Here is a 16,915-nt window from a genome sequence, read left to right as displayed (position 1 = left end):
CTGAATGAAGTCCTATTTTCTATTTTTTTTTCTATATGCTAGTGAAACAGGAGAACACAGTAGGTATTAATCCAGAAGGTATTAATAGAATTATTAATAAGTTAGAAAGTTAACTTAGTGATGTTAGATATACATGAGAACTAATTAGCAATGAGTGGATTTTAAAAAGTGTTAATATTGCAATTTGATTATCTAGCCTTAATCATTTGATCAGGTCTTTCTAAAATTTCAGGTAAATAGAATGTTAACCATTGAGCTCCAGACAGTTATCTCAAGTAAATCTTCAAATTCTGGAATTAACATAGCTATCACAGTCAAGCACAAATGAAGTTTACCTGCAGTAGGATCTTTAGCCAATGAGTTATCCAAGGCACTTGTTACTGACTGAAAAAGATTCATTTTCTGAGTCTGCCCTGTGAAAATCAAAAAAGGTATCATTTCATACATCATAAAATACGTAAAAATAATTAATTTCTTAACAGTTGATTACAACTTGATTAAAACTAAGGTGGAAAGAAAAGTACAGAATATATTATGTGAATTTATTAGATTATTTACAATGATGCTGGCTCAAGATGTTTGTTGAGGCAAAATTTATACATATTAAACAATTAAAAAACAAGTATAAAAAAGGAAGAAGGAATATAAGTGACAAAATGTGTGCAGACAATAAAAGCTATGGAAGATCAGAAAAGGGGACCAGCCAAACTGAGAATGGTCTAGGAAGACACCCTAAACAGGTGTTAGGAAACTAAGCCATACAGAATGCACAGGACCACTGGCACTTGCTAAATATGCTGTCAACATCTAATGGCCACAGACCATAAAACAATGAGGAAAGCTAAAGATAAACTTTAGTACTGCTGGCGTTTGGAGAACACCATAATAATCCCATGCCTAAACACATCAGACTTAGTCCTTCTTGTTGTTTTATTGCTCAAGTAGAATCTCTGCAAGCCAATGTCCATCTCTCTAAACGGGTTTTGGGGAAGAATAAATGGAACAATACATGTAAAGCACTTTGAACAATGCCTGACACAGTGAGTGCTAAATAAATACTAGCCATTTATTGTTAGATTCTGGACTCTGTCCACATCTTTCATCTTGACCTTAGCATTTTTTCAAATGGTAGACTAAAACTTTATTTGATAAAGCTCCAAATGTTGGAATCCAGAAACATCATAACTTAGAGCTTTAAGCCTGTGTGCTGCCCAGGCTTGTGAGGCAGTGGCCTGTGCCCATATCCCACAATCATCCCAGAACTTTGGGCCAACTTCTTTCCAAAAGCACTATACAGAACACAGAAAAGCTTCCACCTAAATCTTCTCTGATCCAGAGGCCCAATCATCACCTCAGTGCCTGATCTATCCACTGGTGGTCACATGAACCCACAGCCATGCTGTAATATCAAACCCCTTAAATACCTGCTGCTTACCCTAACCACTGTCCCATTTAACCTCCGTGTTCTTCAGTAGCCTACCGTATCCCAGAAGTAAAGGACTAATTCCCAGTGTGGGTCACAAACAGCTACTGCTGTTGCCTTCAACCTTCTGACCATGAGACATTGGTCACTTATTCTCTTATCGAGACCCATCTTCTCTAGCCCAGCCTGGCTCCACAGCAGGCTCTGACCTATGACATCTTTGATTCTTCTATTTTCTACTGACATCCCAGCCTTCTGACTTTCTGCCTGCTCTGTTCTCGGATATCTTTCTAATCTCTTTAATAGTGCTGAATGTCCAGGCTTCAGGTCTTGGCCATCCCCCATCAAATATGCCCTGATGCCCTCCGTGACTAAAATAAGCACCTGTTTCTACTCTTATTTCTGATGGGGATAATAAGAATTTATTCAAGAAAGTATAGTTACGCTATCTATGCCAAAGGATACACAATCAAACCACATGTCCATTATTACTTCATAATTTATCTTTCTTCAGGCTAAGAAGGCTGTATCATTTAATAGATACTTTCTTTAAATTCTTCTGCATTCTATAAATATTTTTAAAGTATTTATTGGTGATTAGCGTCAGATGATAATGGTTTAGGGTAAACTTTTTTCCCAATCACAACATTTCCACTCTTTCTCCTAATGCATATACTTCATAAAGTAAGATTTTTATTTTTCAACTAGGATTTTCAAAGTTAATAACCTAGGGAGAATAAAAATACCTCAATATCTATACTGGTATCTATTTCAAGTCTGCTGACCATTCAAATTAACACCGAATACTCCCAAGACATCTTTATGCCTTGCTACTCAGCAAGTTTTTAGTAGGAAGAAAACAAAGACTTTAATAATAAAAATCATACAAAGTAAATATGGTAAGTATTGCTTGATAAACACGAAGAATTTACTCATCTTGCATGAAATAATTTACAAGTAAGGATATTTAAAGGTTATATTTTCATGTAAGCACATAAATTTTCACTCGTGAATCTGTTTTCAAACAGATTCAAAATTTTAGGTTTGGGGATTAATCGCTATTCTACTAGATGCTTTTACAAATTTTAAATGACAAATTTTAATGGAGGAATATTGACTTACAATTCTTTTTTAAAGGTACAACATGATTTATGAATGGAACAGGAAGAAATCACAAGTTATTCACAGGTAAGATATTTTTAAATATGTATTTTCCTTTGAATTATTTATCCTTCTGGAGATTACACAAAAGACCATTGACAGAATACGCCTGTGTTTGCTCATGGTTAAGATAAACCCACCTGTAGCATATGCTGATCAAAGCTTTACTACTGGTAAGACCTTTAAAAAAAGTAGTGTAGGTATATCACTAAAAAAACTATTAAACACAGACGCCAAATCATGCAATTACCAGTATTAATAAATGGCTACTAGATTTCAAAACCAGACTGACAATTCTCTTCCAAGATAAAATGTTATGACGAAACAACAAAAAAAATACAGCAGTACAATTTATCCTGAGTCAAGGATACAAGCTAATCGTTGCCCATTGGTAAAACTGGGCTCTACAGTTGGGATCAAGCTGCTTCCTCAAAATTATCATAGGTACAGGATTATGAATAAACAGGTCATCATCGTTACTGCAAAAACAAAGTGGCATGTAGACAGAATATAAGGACCACAATAGATCATATGCTCCAAGAGGGCAGGGATTCTTAAAAGCTTTTGATCAGAGCTGTATCTTCAGTGCTTACAACAGTGCCTGGCATGTACATACAAGTTGAACATCCCATATTTGAAATGCTTGAGACCAAAATTGTTTTGGATTTCAGATTTTTCAGATTTGGAATATTTGCATTATACTTACTGGTAGAATGAGCATCCCAAATCCAAAAATCCAAAATCCAAAATCCAAAATGTTCCTTTGAGCATCATGTTGGCACTCAAAAAGTTTCAAATTTGGGAGCATTTTAGATTTTGGATTTTCAAATTGGGGATGCTCAACCTGTAATAGGTTCTCAGTAAATATCTGTTGAATGAATGATAACAAATAAACACATGCAGTTTCTTCAATAAAGATTTTTTTCAATACACAAAGAAAATTATTAAACCAATCATTTAAAGAGAAAGAAATGGAGAGAAAAATATCTACCAATGTCATAATTCAAAGGCAAACTGGAACAGAAGAGGGGGCTGGGGAGAGGTGATACTGCAACAGTCTGATGGAGTAGATCTTTAATAGCTAATAAATATGCAATAGTGTTGAAAGGAGAGGGAAGCCTGCCACAGAGCTAGAGCATTTGAGACAAAAAGGGCAAATGGGTACCCAAAAAGCAGCCTCCAGGAATAAATAAGGTCAACTGCAGGGTAGATCTACAGTGAGCATATCTGTAGATTCAACCCAAACAAATAAAAATACACAGCTATCATACAGAAAATTAGGCTCAACTTTCAGAAAATGAAGCTGCCAACACATTCAGCACTGGCCCTCTTCTGTGCTGCCTAGTTCTTGAGTACAGACCTGTGTATTATGGGTAATATTCCTCTTAAGAACCCCAGCATTTAGTACGGTACCTGACATATACATGACAATCAGCATACAACCATTGAAGCATGACAAATGAATCATGTCAGTGAAATAATCTGGCAGTAATCACAATGTGAAATGGGAGGATGCTTAAGAAACTACCTATTTTCCCCAACAAAACCTCTTCTATCCCTCTGGATACCCTATTCTTTAGGAATTCCTTTCTATTTGCCAGGTATACACCTCTACTCCATTCTAATCCTTACTAAAGAGTATCCCAATTCTACCTCATAAAGTAAGATTCAGGGAGAATCCAAATATCAGGAGCAGGACATTTTACATTTAAATGTAAATGAAAGATCTATAAATACAATTATCTTTTTAAAGTGCCAGTGCATATAACATATCCATGAAAAGGAAGGAAGTAAATAGTATGGGGAGGGGGGGTCACCTGAGGACCTGAGGTCAAAAGTCAGTGGACCTAAGCTTTAAAGTTGAAGAGACTATGGCTAGAGTCCCTGGGTTCCCCCATCTCAGGGCACCTGGCAACTTCTGTCATGGTGATATGATGCTTCCCTTCCTTTGGCTGGCTCCTTCTCTACTCAGTCTCTAAGTGGTTTTTAACCCCATCTATATGCTAGTGACTCCCAAATGGTTATCTCCAACCCAGCCAGATCTCTCCTCTGAGCTCCAGCAGTCCTCAGTTCTCCACATGGGAGTCTTGGGATTTTCTAACTCAACGATCACAAAACTGAACTCTTGGTGTCTGCTCCCAAATCTAGTCTTTTGCATCTTAGCAAACAGCACTACTCTCTACCCAGGTGCCCAAGCCACAGACCAAGGAGGCATCCCTGATATCTTCTTTTTATTCATCCCTCACATCCAATCCATCAAATCCTACTTCCAAATACAGCTTAAATCTAGCACTACCATCTCCTATTCCAAAACTCACCATTTCTTTTCTATTCCAGGAAACTGTACCCTAACTGTCCCCTCACTTCTACTCTTTCAATCCTCCAAATCATTCATCAAAGAGCTGCCACAATGAGAGTCCTGAGAAGCAAACCATTCCATGTTACTCACCTGCTCAAAACCCTTCAAAGACCTCTGGCTGTACCTGGAATAAAGCTCCACTCCTCACCATGTCCACAAGGCCCTACTTCATCTCCCCGACCACCTCAATTATCCCACTTTGTACTACTGTCTCCAAGGCTCACCACTCAAGTCTTCCCTCAGTTCCACCAACCAAGCCTACCACCTCAGGACCTTCTGACATGTCAAACCCTCTATCTGCAGCCCCTTCTTCACACCTCCTTGGATACGACTTTCTGGGAGCTTGGTAAAATGTTACCTCTACTTAGAGCCTTGTCAGGTCTCTATTTTCTCTTTCCTAGCACCTGAACATTTCCTTCAGGTCATTTACTGCAATTGGAATTGTTTTAACTATGCATTTGCTTGCTATTTTTTGCCCATCTTCGTACTTGACTCCAAATTCCATGAGGACAGAGTCATGACCACATCCCTAGCACCTAGCACAGAGTTAGCACAGAGTTGGCACCCAGGAGAAAATAAAAATGGTTAGAGTCAATGAATAAACAAGTTTACACATATGGACAATACCCAAAATCAGAGGCATGGAGAGGCCAGGATGTGCTGGTCCTGGGAAACAACACAGTGTACTGAAAGGAGCAAACACACCAATATAAGGCACATCTGGTGTGGAATCTGTGACGCCACTTACTCCCTGTGTGACTTTGGGCAAGTTAATCAACTACTGATACTCAGTTTCCTCCTCTATAAAAATAGAAATAATAATATCTAATGTGTTGGGCTATTGTGAAAATTCAGTGAGATAATTTCTATCAACTGTCCAATAGTTATGTTTCCCTTTTTATAAGAATTAGCAGTTTTGGTTAGAACACTTTGTTTGTAAGAAAGGCCTAAGAAGAATATTGAATTGTCATCTAAAAAACTCTTAGACAGTAAGGCAGGTTTTATAGTCTGAATAATCTGACTGTCTTACTTTCTGGAACCGAAAAAACAAAAAGAGAATGATTATGTGTTTTTTAAAGCTATTACACCAAAACCATAAATATCTAGAGAGGTTTTTTCAATAATGCTACTAAAATTAAGATGTAGAATTAATGAAGGAGAAAATTGGTTAAATTAGCCTGGATTCACAATATTTAATGTTGATATCTGAAAAGAATATAAAACAGACTTTTCTTTTTGTTAGATAAACTAAGAAAAATGGAAAGAAGAAAAAATATGTAGTTGAAATGAGACATATACATAAGAATAAATAGAATCATGAAAAAAGTATGCCAATAAATTGTAATTTAAACAAAATACTTAAATTTATAAAAATATCTTAACAAAGCTGACATAAGATGAAATAAGCAGTATTAATTTTAATCACTGTGCCGGTAACATGCTCTTTCAAACCCTAAGGAAACACAGTCTAGTACCACAGCAGGCAGGCACCAGTAATGATGTAGATTATCTCACTGAGTCCCCACAACAGCACTCTGAGATAGTACACACGTGGAAAAGAGAGCTTCCGAAGCCTAATGAACCTGGTCAATGTCACAGTACAAAGCTGTAAAGAGGGGACTCAAATTCAGGCATGTCTGACTCTTAGCTTCTATGCAGTATTGCCTCTAGAATGCAGAAATCTTCCTAAATGACGACAAAAATAGGATGATGAGGAAAACTATGAATCAAGTTCTCTGATGATCAATAAATATAGAGAAGACATTTGAAGGTGGGTAAATTACCACAAAAGAAGCCAGCAGTCTCTGCTCAACTGAGATACAGGAGAAACAGTGTCTTCGGGGAACGTCAGGTTTGAGGTAGGGTTTCAGAGGGTAAAGTGTTGTGTGAAGAATCTGAAACATGTATGAATAATGCAAGAGACTGGTTAGAGTGCTTAGGAGTGGCACAGAGTGCTTAGGAGCATAGACTCTGGAGCCAGACTGAACCAGTGTCCTTGAAAATGAAGCCTGGCTCCTCTTCTTACAACCAATGTGACCAGGGGACACTAAAATGTCTAAAAGTAGATATTTAAGCTCTTTATGTCTTAGTTTCTTCATACATAAAACATGGATAGTAATAGGATATGTATCACAGCACTGTCACATAAAGATTAAATGAATTTATACACGGAAGGCACTCAGAATGGTACCTGGCACACGCTGCGCACTGTTGAAGGTGTCTGCTATTATCATTATTATCATCCTGTGGGGTACCATGAAAAGGTTTGGATACACAATGAGAAAGTGAGTCAGAACAAGGAAATATGACCAGGAAGAGAAAAGAGAAGGGGCACATATTTCAGGCAAATTCTGAATATAGTGAAATGGGGAAAAGAAACATAGAGAGAATTTTCTGGTCTCAAGTGTTACCAAGTTCAACCCAAAGTTATTTTGGTGCCGGACTAGAACTCAGACTAGCCTGTCGCATGGTACTGTATCTCACCAACACTTCAAAGCAACATATTCAAGTCCTAAGTCATCCTCTCTCTCTCTCTCTCTCACCAAAAATGTGCTTCTCCTCGGCATTCCCCATTTGTATCAGTGATACTACCACTCTACCATCCTTCCAGCCTCCCAGGCTGAAAATGTCAAGTCACCTTCATCTAAGCCCCAACAGGCAAACAAGTGCCAAATCTGGTCAATTTCTCCAAATCATACAACCATTCCCACTGGCACTGCCCAAATTCAATTATATCTTCTCACCTAAACAATTACAAGACCCCAAACTGATCTCCCTGCCTCCTTACTTTCCATTCATTAGTGCATTCTATAAACTTTCCTAATAATATAACACAAGCACATCTCAAGTCACTTTCTTGCCTAAAAATAATCAAAGGCCGTAAATGGCTCAACAAAATTTGAACTTGAATGTAACACACTCAGCACAGTGTGGGGTACGTTGCAGACATTCAGCCTTTTCTCTCCCCCAAACTTTATCCTGGTTTTCAAGGCCTCCATTTACCTTTCAAACTTATTCCCTACTCCTTCCTTTTTTCCTCCAAAAAAACTCACTACTTCCCATTCCCCATTTAAATGCCATGCTTTCTAACCTCTCTTTACTCCTTTCGTTCCATTCCTTATAAACCTAATATGAGGAAAAAAGACCCTCATCCCCACAAAAAAGGGACTCTGTAGTCTACCCTTGATCTCTGAAAGACCTGCCTACCTCCTATTTAGGACACCCCAACCACAATCGTTTTCCCAGTTGTTACAACACAAGCTCACCCACCTCAGGAGTAAGCTTTACCCTTGCTTGTCTTTGTTTCTTCCAGAAAAACACTGTTCCCCCTGGTCTTTGCGGAGGTGATTTCTTGTCATTCCTCACTGTACAGCCTAAATGTTATGTACTCAAAGTCCATTCAGACCACCACCTATTTAAGCAGTCCCTTTTATGTATCAAAACAAACAAAAGGATAAAATATTTGCAGCACATGTAAAAGGCAGAAAGTTAATATTTTCATTAATATTGTCAACATACAAAATTTTAGTACATAAGTAGTGTGGGAGGTTTTGGAGTCAGACACATCGATGTTCAAACTCTGGCCCTGCTACTCACCAGACTTGAGCAGGCCTTTAACAAATACCTCTGAGTCTCGATTTTCTCATCTGTAAAATGAGCATAATACTGTCTAGCTCACCAGGTTACTATGAGGATTATAGACTGATATCTACCACAATATCTGGAAAAGAGCAGCTACTTAATAATGATAGACAGTATTAATATGGATAGGGAAAATACTAAGACTATATAAAATATGCAAAAACAAGGAACACGCAATACCCAAGAAAAAATAAATCTACTGAACGAACATGGGAAAATATTCCTCAATCGAAATGAAACAGATGCAAATTAAAACAGTATAGTTAGCACAAAATACCTGAGTGTGTATGTGTGCACTCCTGTGATTTTAGCATTAACACCCAATACTCATACTCTTATACATGCGGATGGGATATAAACTGTTCATTTGAACTATGCATTAAAAATCCATTAAAGCATTCATATCTTTGAGTCAGAAATCTCATCCCTGAGCTTCTATTCTAAATAAATAATCTGATACATAAAAGCCATATGTATGAAATGCTTATATTTGCATTATTTGTCACTGCAAAACTGTAACAACAAAGAAAAAAGCATAATGGTAATTATCAAAAATTTCCATTTATTAAGTGCTTCTTAGTTGCCAAACACTGTTAAGTACATCATAAACATTATCTTATTTAGCCCTCACAACAACCTTCTGAAGTAGGTATTATTATTAACCCCTTACCTATAAAGAAACTGAGGCTTCCAGAGGATAAGTGATGACTCCAAAGTCGTAGGTGGCAGGGACAACACCCAACCTAGGATAATCTGATGACAGAGTCAAGACTGTAACTACTGAACTGTATAGTGCCTCTACTCCATGGAACATGTCTTCTTCTAAATTCTAAAGGTTATAAAAACAGCATTGTAGGAAATGCTTCTGATTAAATAATACAAATTGTATTTATATTAAAACTACAGTTATAGAAAATACACTAAACTGGAAGGAAATAGCTGGAAGGATAGATACAGTCCAAAGTGTTAACAATATTTACTGTAGTGGGTGGTGAGATCACATTTTTAAATTTTTTTCTATTATCCAAATTGTCTGTAATATGCTTGTATTATTTTCATAATAAGGGCAAATAAATGTGATATCATTTTACTAAGATTTTTGTAATTTCACAGTTTTGGTAGGAGGGCATTAAGAAGACCTGTGCTCGGGCCGGCCCGGTGGCTCACTCGGGAGTGTGCGAAGGCTGCGGGTTCGGACCCTATATAAGGATGGCTGGTGCGCTCACTGACTGAGCGTGGTGCAGATCACACTGTGCCAAGGGTTGCAATCCCCTTACCGGTCAAGAAAAAAAAAAAGAAGACCTGTGCTCTATTTCTCAAGTATTGGGCCAAAGTTTCTCTGCTTCGAAGACAGAACTGAAGGTTCATCTTGATGGTGAAAAAAAATTGCTATTCACCCTTCTGGTACTGTAACTACTGTTTCACATAACTGGGACACCCTCTTAGCACATTATTTCTACGTGCATTTTAGTACATTGATTAGAATGGAAGCTCCATAATCTTACTAATTAGATTCCAAAGCTGCAGCTACCACTAACTTATATAACCGTGGACAAACTATCTCATGACCTCAGTTAACCTAACAGCAAAATGAGAATAAAAACATTACATACATTTTAAGGTTGTCCTAAGCATCAAATGAGATGATGAATGTAAATTTCTCAGCACAGTGCCTGCCGGTAATAAGCATTCAATAACTGCTCGTTCTTATTGTTCAGAAGTAAAGACACATTTCCAAAAATATCACCTCTAGCACGTGAGAAGTTATTAGACAAAGAAACGGTAAGCGTTTTCTGTTTCCCGATATTCTAATGACAGACACTGGACCTTTAGATTACATAAATATCGCAGAAAAAACGGTAAAAGTCATGCAGTCTTCATACTATGATGAGTTTGCTACATGCCCTTCCTATGGCTCCCTCGTCCCATCACCTACATAGACTGCCCCTCCTTGGCTAAGTAGCAGCATAGCCCAGCACATGCCCGATACTAGGCTCAAATAGGAAGCCTGGATTCTTTCCCATCTCCGGGAAGAACTTGGTCTGTGACCTTGGGAAAATCAATTTTTACTTCGAATGCCTCTGCTTAAAGTTAGTGGTCCAGTCCCGGGCAAGCTGGAACAACACCTAAGGCCTGGGATGGGAAAGCAGGGATGGAGGATGGAGAAAGGGGGGCGTTCCCTGGGCACCACCTCTCCGCCCTCAGACCCTTCCAGACGGCGGAATGCCTTCTCACCCATCTCGAGGGTGCCGAAGGGCTGCGTCTCAAGGGCTGAACAGTGATAAAAATAGAGCGAGAAGGGAATGACAGCCCGTGAGGCAGTAGGGAGGTTCCAGACAGAAAGGAAGAGATTAAGCCGGGATGCAAGGAGATCAGCCTGCCGGCCCCCCACCCCAGACGGGACGCCGCGCCTCACGAGCACCCGCGGGCCTGGGAGTCTGGCTTGCAGCGGGACCGGACAGGGTAGCTCCTGGCTCACCGTACTCCCGGGGCTCCGGGTCGGGCTGGAAAGTGAAGTGAGCCACCTGTCGCCTCGGGGCCACATCCTCGCCATCCGGTTTGGGTTGCAGAAAACCCCGAGCCAGCCCCAAGCCACGCAGCCGACCCCAGGGCCCCTCAACTGCGGCCGCACAGAGCCTCAACAGCCGGCAGCCAGTCGCACAGACAGCCGCCATCCCCGCTGGCCGCCTGGGTTAGCAGGCAGTGCGGCCGCACGCTGCCGGCGGGGAGGGCGGAGCACCCGAGGCGGCTTCAACATTGGTTGCAGCAGAGGGGCGGTCCTGTGAAACGCACCAATCGGAATTAGGGATTCGGGGGCAGGGAAGGCACCAGGCGACCGAGCGGTGTGTGATCGTTGTGCGCATGCGGAAGAAGGGCTGGCGTGGTTGCCGACGGGCGGGTGGGCGCTCACAAAATTGTTCTTGGGGGTGGAGCCTTCCGTAAGTCAGCTGTGTGGGCCTGGGAAGAGGACTCGGGTCTGCAGTGTTCCGCACCCTACCTGGTTTTGCTGTTTTCGGGTGTCGTTTACAATGCCATTTCCAATGGCTTTTTCATTTTAAGATGTATATTTTCTTTTAAAATGTAACCCTTTTTTTTATCCTCTCATATTCTTCGTCACTATTGCCTTGTGAGGGAAAGAAAGGGTTACAGATTGACACTGGTTATTGGTTTTGAGTTTCAGAAAAATGCAAGAATCACAACCCAAAGCCTCTGCTCCTTATTCACAGCCTCCTTGAAATGCTTAATAAGCATGTATAGACTTCTGTTGACTTTGTTTTTCTGTATTTAGATGAGACTGAAAGAATTGAGCTTAGGCTCCATCCTGCACATTTACTGAAATTCAGATGCATTTTTGGCCAGATGCAGTGAAAATTACCTGACTGGCTTACTCTAAGTATCTTAAAAACCTAGAGAATTTGAATCGTTTATGTTCTTTTATAATAATCAACTTTCTAAATTATGTTTTGTTTTGCTTTTTTTTTTTTTTTTTTTTTTTTTTTCTTTTATGGGCTGGACTGTACAGGGATCAAACCCTGGAACCTGGTGTTATCAGCACCATGCCCTAACCAACTGAGCTAAACAGCCAGCTGTAAACTTTGTTTTCTAAAATACATGTGTTTCAGAGAACACCTTCTCTGTCCATGAATTTAGAAATCGCAGTACAATCAAATATGACATAGACAAAACTGAGAGTGTGTCCAACAGATGAAGGTGGGAGGGTGGGGAAGGAAAGCCCAAAACAGAATTTGGAGAAGAAAGAGGGGGTGAGAATGAAGAGGAAGGAGCAGGGGAAGAGAATGCTCCTCTTCTGCTATTCCTAGCCTCTCAACCTGTCTTTGGTTTTGCAAGGGGATAAGAGAAGAGAGAGAAATGGGGTGAGAGGGAAAGGCAGAGAGATGGGCCGCTTGCCTGATTTCTGATTGGGATTGAGAAACAGCAATTAAAAACTGCCAAAGGGAGAACCAGATTATGTGTCCAATATTCTTACTCCCACATTGAGCCTAAAAATTCAACATCTGGCGCATTTTTAATCGTGGTTTTTGTTAGTGTTCACTTCTGCTGTTTTAATGGTGTGTGTGTTGTGTTTTTTATTTTTTATGTACATGAAGCATATTTTCTATTTTATTTTAATAGAGAAAAGAGGTAGCAGAATTAAATTACATTTCCATAGTCAATTTTAATATAAAAGACCAAAAGAGAAATAAAAGAAAATATATAAAAAGAGCAAAGAGCAAGGATAAAAATGAATCAGTCTTTATCTCCTCAGTTTGCTGGTAGTCTAGGGAGCTGGGGTGCTGACATGACCTGGGCCTGGGAGAAAAAGAGAAAAATAACAAAAGGACTAGTGAGAATTTATCGAACCTCTGCTGCATACCAGCCAAAGACAAGCCACCATTAAGACAAATGTGATTGAGACATAGTCTTGCCTTTACAGTGTCCAAATTGGTAGAGAAAGGAAACAGATTAGACAAGCATAATTCAATGTAATAGGAGCCCTAGAACAGTGCAAAGTGAAACACAAAGAGTAATAAACTTTGCTTTAGGAAGTCAAGAATGACTCCAAAAGTAACACTGAACTGGACCTAAGAGATGAGTAGAAGTTATCAGGCAGATTAGAGAGGAAAAGGTATTCCAGGCAGAGAAAAAACATGTACAAAGGCTTGTAGGCATGAATGCACACTGCATTCCAAGAAGAGATAGTAGCTTGGTGCTGCTTGATTCAAGTTACAGGGCAGGATGTGGGGTTGACAGAAGAAGAAGTAGTGAAAATAAAGTAAAGGGAGATTTTGAAGGTCTTTGCTGGTCTAAGAACTTTGGAGTTCCAACCATATGCAGTCAGGAACAACAAAGAGAGCACCTAACAGATTTGCTGGACTAGCAAACTGCTTTTTTATTTTTTATTTTTATTTTTATTTTTTTTTTAAAGATGACCAGTAAGGGGATCTCAACCCTTGGCTTGGTGTTGTCAGCACCACGCTCAGCCAGTGAGCCAACCAGCCATCCCTGTACAGGATCCGAACCCGTGGACTTGGTGTTATCAGCATCGCACTCTCTCGAGTGAGCCACAGGCCGGTCCTGCAAACTGCTTTTTAAAAAAATTTTTCTATTCCCTACCACACCATCTGCCTGGTATCCATGAAAATGTCTCTGTTATTAGAGTAGGACCCTCGCCCTTACCCCGGCCACACTTCATCAATCTTAAGTTGGGAAATTGTCCTTTTCTGGGAATTTAAGGAGTGTAATTTATTTATTTATTTATTTATTTATTTATTTATTTATTTATTTATTTATTTTTGAGATTTATTTTATGGTCCAGAATGTCAATGTCACCTCCTTCTTCTTCTTTTTTTTTTTTTTTGGCAGCTGGCCAGTGTGGAGATCCAAACCTTGACCTTGGTGTTTCAAGACTATGCTCTAACCAACTAAGCTAACCAGCCAGCCCTGGAAGTATAATGATAAGGCTATCTTTACGTCATTGGGAAATGCAAAAACTGGGAATTTTCAATAATCTTGTGAAGCATAAAAGGTGAAGAATGTAATTATATTTGAGTTTCTGATTCCATTTGTCCCTGAGGCTTAGCTGCATTCCAGTTCTAGGGTTCTATGAGACACCACAGTATCCTTAAATTACATTCTTCTCTTTGTTTAAGCTATTTCCAGTTACATTTTTGACTCCTTAACCTCCCTGGACACATTCAAAACCTATGACTGTACAGCCAGAATACAAAGCAAAGTTGTTCTGAAGTTTTCACTCTTCAGAATGATGCTTGTATCACTTTCTGTCTCTGAGCTCTACTACCTGTGCAACCTGTACCTGTTTAGACATGCTTTTGGACAACCATCTTATGTAGCAAGATAATATTTGGTAGTATTATATCCTTATATCCTGGCTCATGCCCCATTCAAACTCAAACAGAAGCCTCAGGGAGGCAGATAGTAAAGCAATTAAATTCTTGCTTTTGAATTTTAAAATGGATTTTAAAGGTGATGGCAGAGACAATAATTTGAGGGGAAAAGTTTGAGTGGTTTTTTTGGTTTTTTGTTTGTTTCTTTTAAAAAGATGACCAGTAAGGGGATCTTAACCCTTGACTTGGTGTTGTGAGCACCACGCTCTCCCAAGTGAGCCATGGGCTGGCCCAAATGTTTAAGTGTTAAAGACTGGTTTCTAAGTATTAATCCTGAAGAAGTTTAATGACTTAGAACCAAAACAGAAAATTACAAATAGCATGTTGATGTAAGAGCCAGTTTTCCTACCCTCCATGGAGGTAGAGCTTTAGAATAGAAAGAGTGTTAGACCGGCCTGTGGCTCACTTGGGAGAGTGTGCTGCTGATAACACCAAGGCCATGGGTTCGGATCCTATATAGGGCTGGTCAGTTCACTCACTGGCTGAGCATGGTGCTGACAACACCAAACCAAGGGTTAAGATCCCCTTACCGGTCATCTTTAAAAAAAAAAAAAAGAATAGAAAGAGTGTTAGGAAGTTCTGCTCAAGGTGGTAGAGTAGACGGTTCCCAGCGTCACTCTCTCCCACAAATCAATCAATTAACAACCATAAAAATGTAACATCAGCCAAGCTGGGGCCGTGGGAGTTCAGGGGAAGAGGAGGAGAGATGTACGAAGTTCACGAAGGCAGGGGAAACCACGATGAGAGAAAAAAAACTGCTCTGAGCATTTCAGACCACAGCTGCTTTAAAGCTGGAGCTACTTTAGAGCAGGAGCCAGCAGGGGCTGCAGCTGTGCCCTTAAGATGAAGTTGCTTGGAGGCGGCAGTGGAGAAGAGGGTCTTGGTGGCCCCCAGGACAGCAAGACCCCTAATAGGGTTCCCGTGAACCCACGCAGGAGCGAGGAGCCAGAACAACTGAAAAAAGGGGAGCCATTCAGAGGCCAGTGAGCCATCACAAGGGACCGGCACAGGGCCCGTCCCATCGGAAGTGTTTGGAGCACAGGCAGTGGGGAAGACAGGCCCACTGGGGAAACACTGGGACACAGCAAGGACAGCCTACCCACCCCCCAATCAGCTCAGGACCACTCAGAGGAGACTGGTTGGGAATGTAGAATTGCATGGGGTACAGTTTGATGAAAAAACTCAGGCCCAGATCAGAGTTTCTACACAACACAGAAGGTCTCTGGAGAACTGGAAGTACCTACAAGGTCAACCATTAAACCCTGAGCTGCACCAGGTCTCTGGAGAGCTGGAAGTACCTACAAGGTCAACCATTAAACCCTGAGCTGCACAAAAAGCTTTCCCTAGGGAAACAGCAGCAAAACAGCAATTTAGCTCAACCACACAGCTCAAGTACTGGTTCCCACAGGAAATCCCTGCCCCCCATTTTAGAAGTAAGCAAAGGACAAAAAATTAGTTCCAGCCCAGGCACACCACCAGCACCTTGCAGCCTGCCTGAGAACCAGAGGCTTGAAGCCAGGGACCAGACCCCACTCCCATATCCAGGCAAACTGCACCAGCACCTCGGGGCCCACCCAGGGGCCAGCGGTATGGAGAAGCAGACTGGACCCCACTTCCACAACCAGGCACACCATGCCAGCACCAAGGAGCATGCCAAAAACATCACCTCCATGAGGGTGGCACACCACAGCCACCACAATAACCATGGCTGCCGCAAAAGCGGCTAGACACCATAACCACCACGCAGATGGTCCTCCAACCACTGGAGTGCATTGACACAAGGAGAGTCACCAGCAGAGATAAAGAAGAGGATGTCTCTCTCGACAAAGCCCATTTCAGAGTGACAGAAGAAGCATCTGCTCTATGATAATATTGGGGGACCTGATCACACCTCTCAGCATTGGACAGATCATCTAGGCAACAAATTAAGAGAGTAACCATTATTCTTTGAAGGAGAGAAGAAATCTAGGGTAATTAGAGGGAGAGGGGGAGGATGTGGGGGATGGGGAGAGATTGGACAAGGGGCATAAAGAATAATTACAATTTGTAACAATATATATACTACTAATATTGACTTGATCAACATATCTCAATGTTGAACCCCAAAAATATATATAATCAATTTTGATTCAATAAATAAAATAAAATAAAAAGAAAGAGTGTTAGGTATTTTTCTTTGTAAGTGGGCCTGGAGAAATATCACAAAGTCCTCAAGCTCCCCAGCATGGCATGGCATTTGGAACAGCAGAATGCTTCTCCCATGTTGTCAACAGAGATGCAGATATGACATCAAGATCCAGGGAACTTGAGGAGACCCAGTAATTAGAATAAGGGACTGGTGTCTAGAATATATTTTAAAAACTCTTAAACTCAACAACAAAAAAGATAAGTTACACAATTAAAAAATGGGAAAAGAATTCACAT

General features: G+C 40.4%; 1 protein-coding gene across 2 annotated transcripts in view; it reads right to left on the bottom strand.

The window, feature by feature from the left end:
• Nucleotides 1-11,271, bottom strand: part of BCKDHB (branched chain keto acid dehydrogenase E1 subunit beta) — a 230,293-nt gene extending 219,022 nt beyond the window's left edge. For both annotated transcript variants that reach the window (XM_063096964.1, XM_063096965.1), the window contains exons 1-2: nt 11,065-11,271; nt 336-413 (exon numbers count right to left, since the gene is read on the bottom strand). In XM_063096964.1, the coding sequence (XP_062953034.1) occupies nt 336-413; nt 11,065-11,260 (274 nt within the window). In that variant the 5' untranslated portion in view covers nt 11,261-11,271. The remainder of the gene's footprint in view (nt 1-335; nt 414-11,064) is intronic.
• Nucleotides 11,272-16,915: the final 5,644 nt, after the last annotated feature.

Source organism: Cynocephalus volans, chromosome 5 (genome assembly GCF_027409185.1).
Source record: "Cynocephalus volans isolate mCynVol1 chromosome 5, mCynVol1.pri, whole genome shotgun sequence".
NCBI classification, from domain to species: domain Eukaryota; kingdom Metazoa; phylum Chordata; class Mammalia; order Dermoptera; family Cynocephalidae; genus Cynocephalus; species Cynocephalus volans.
This window is presented reverse-complemented; position numbering and strand designations above follow the sequence as displayed.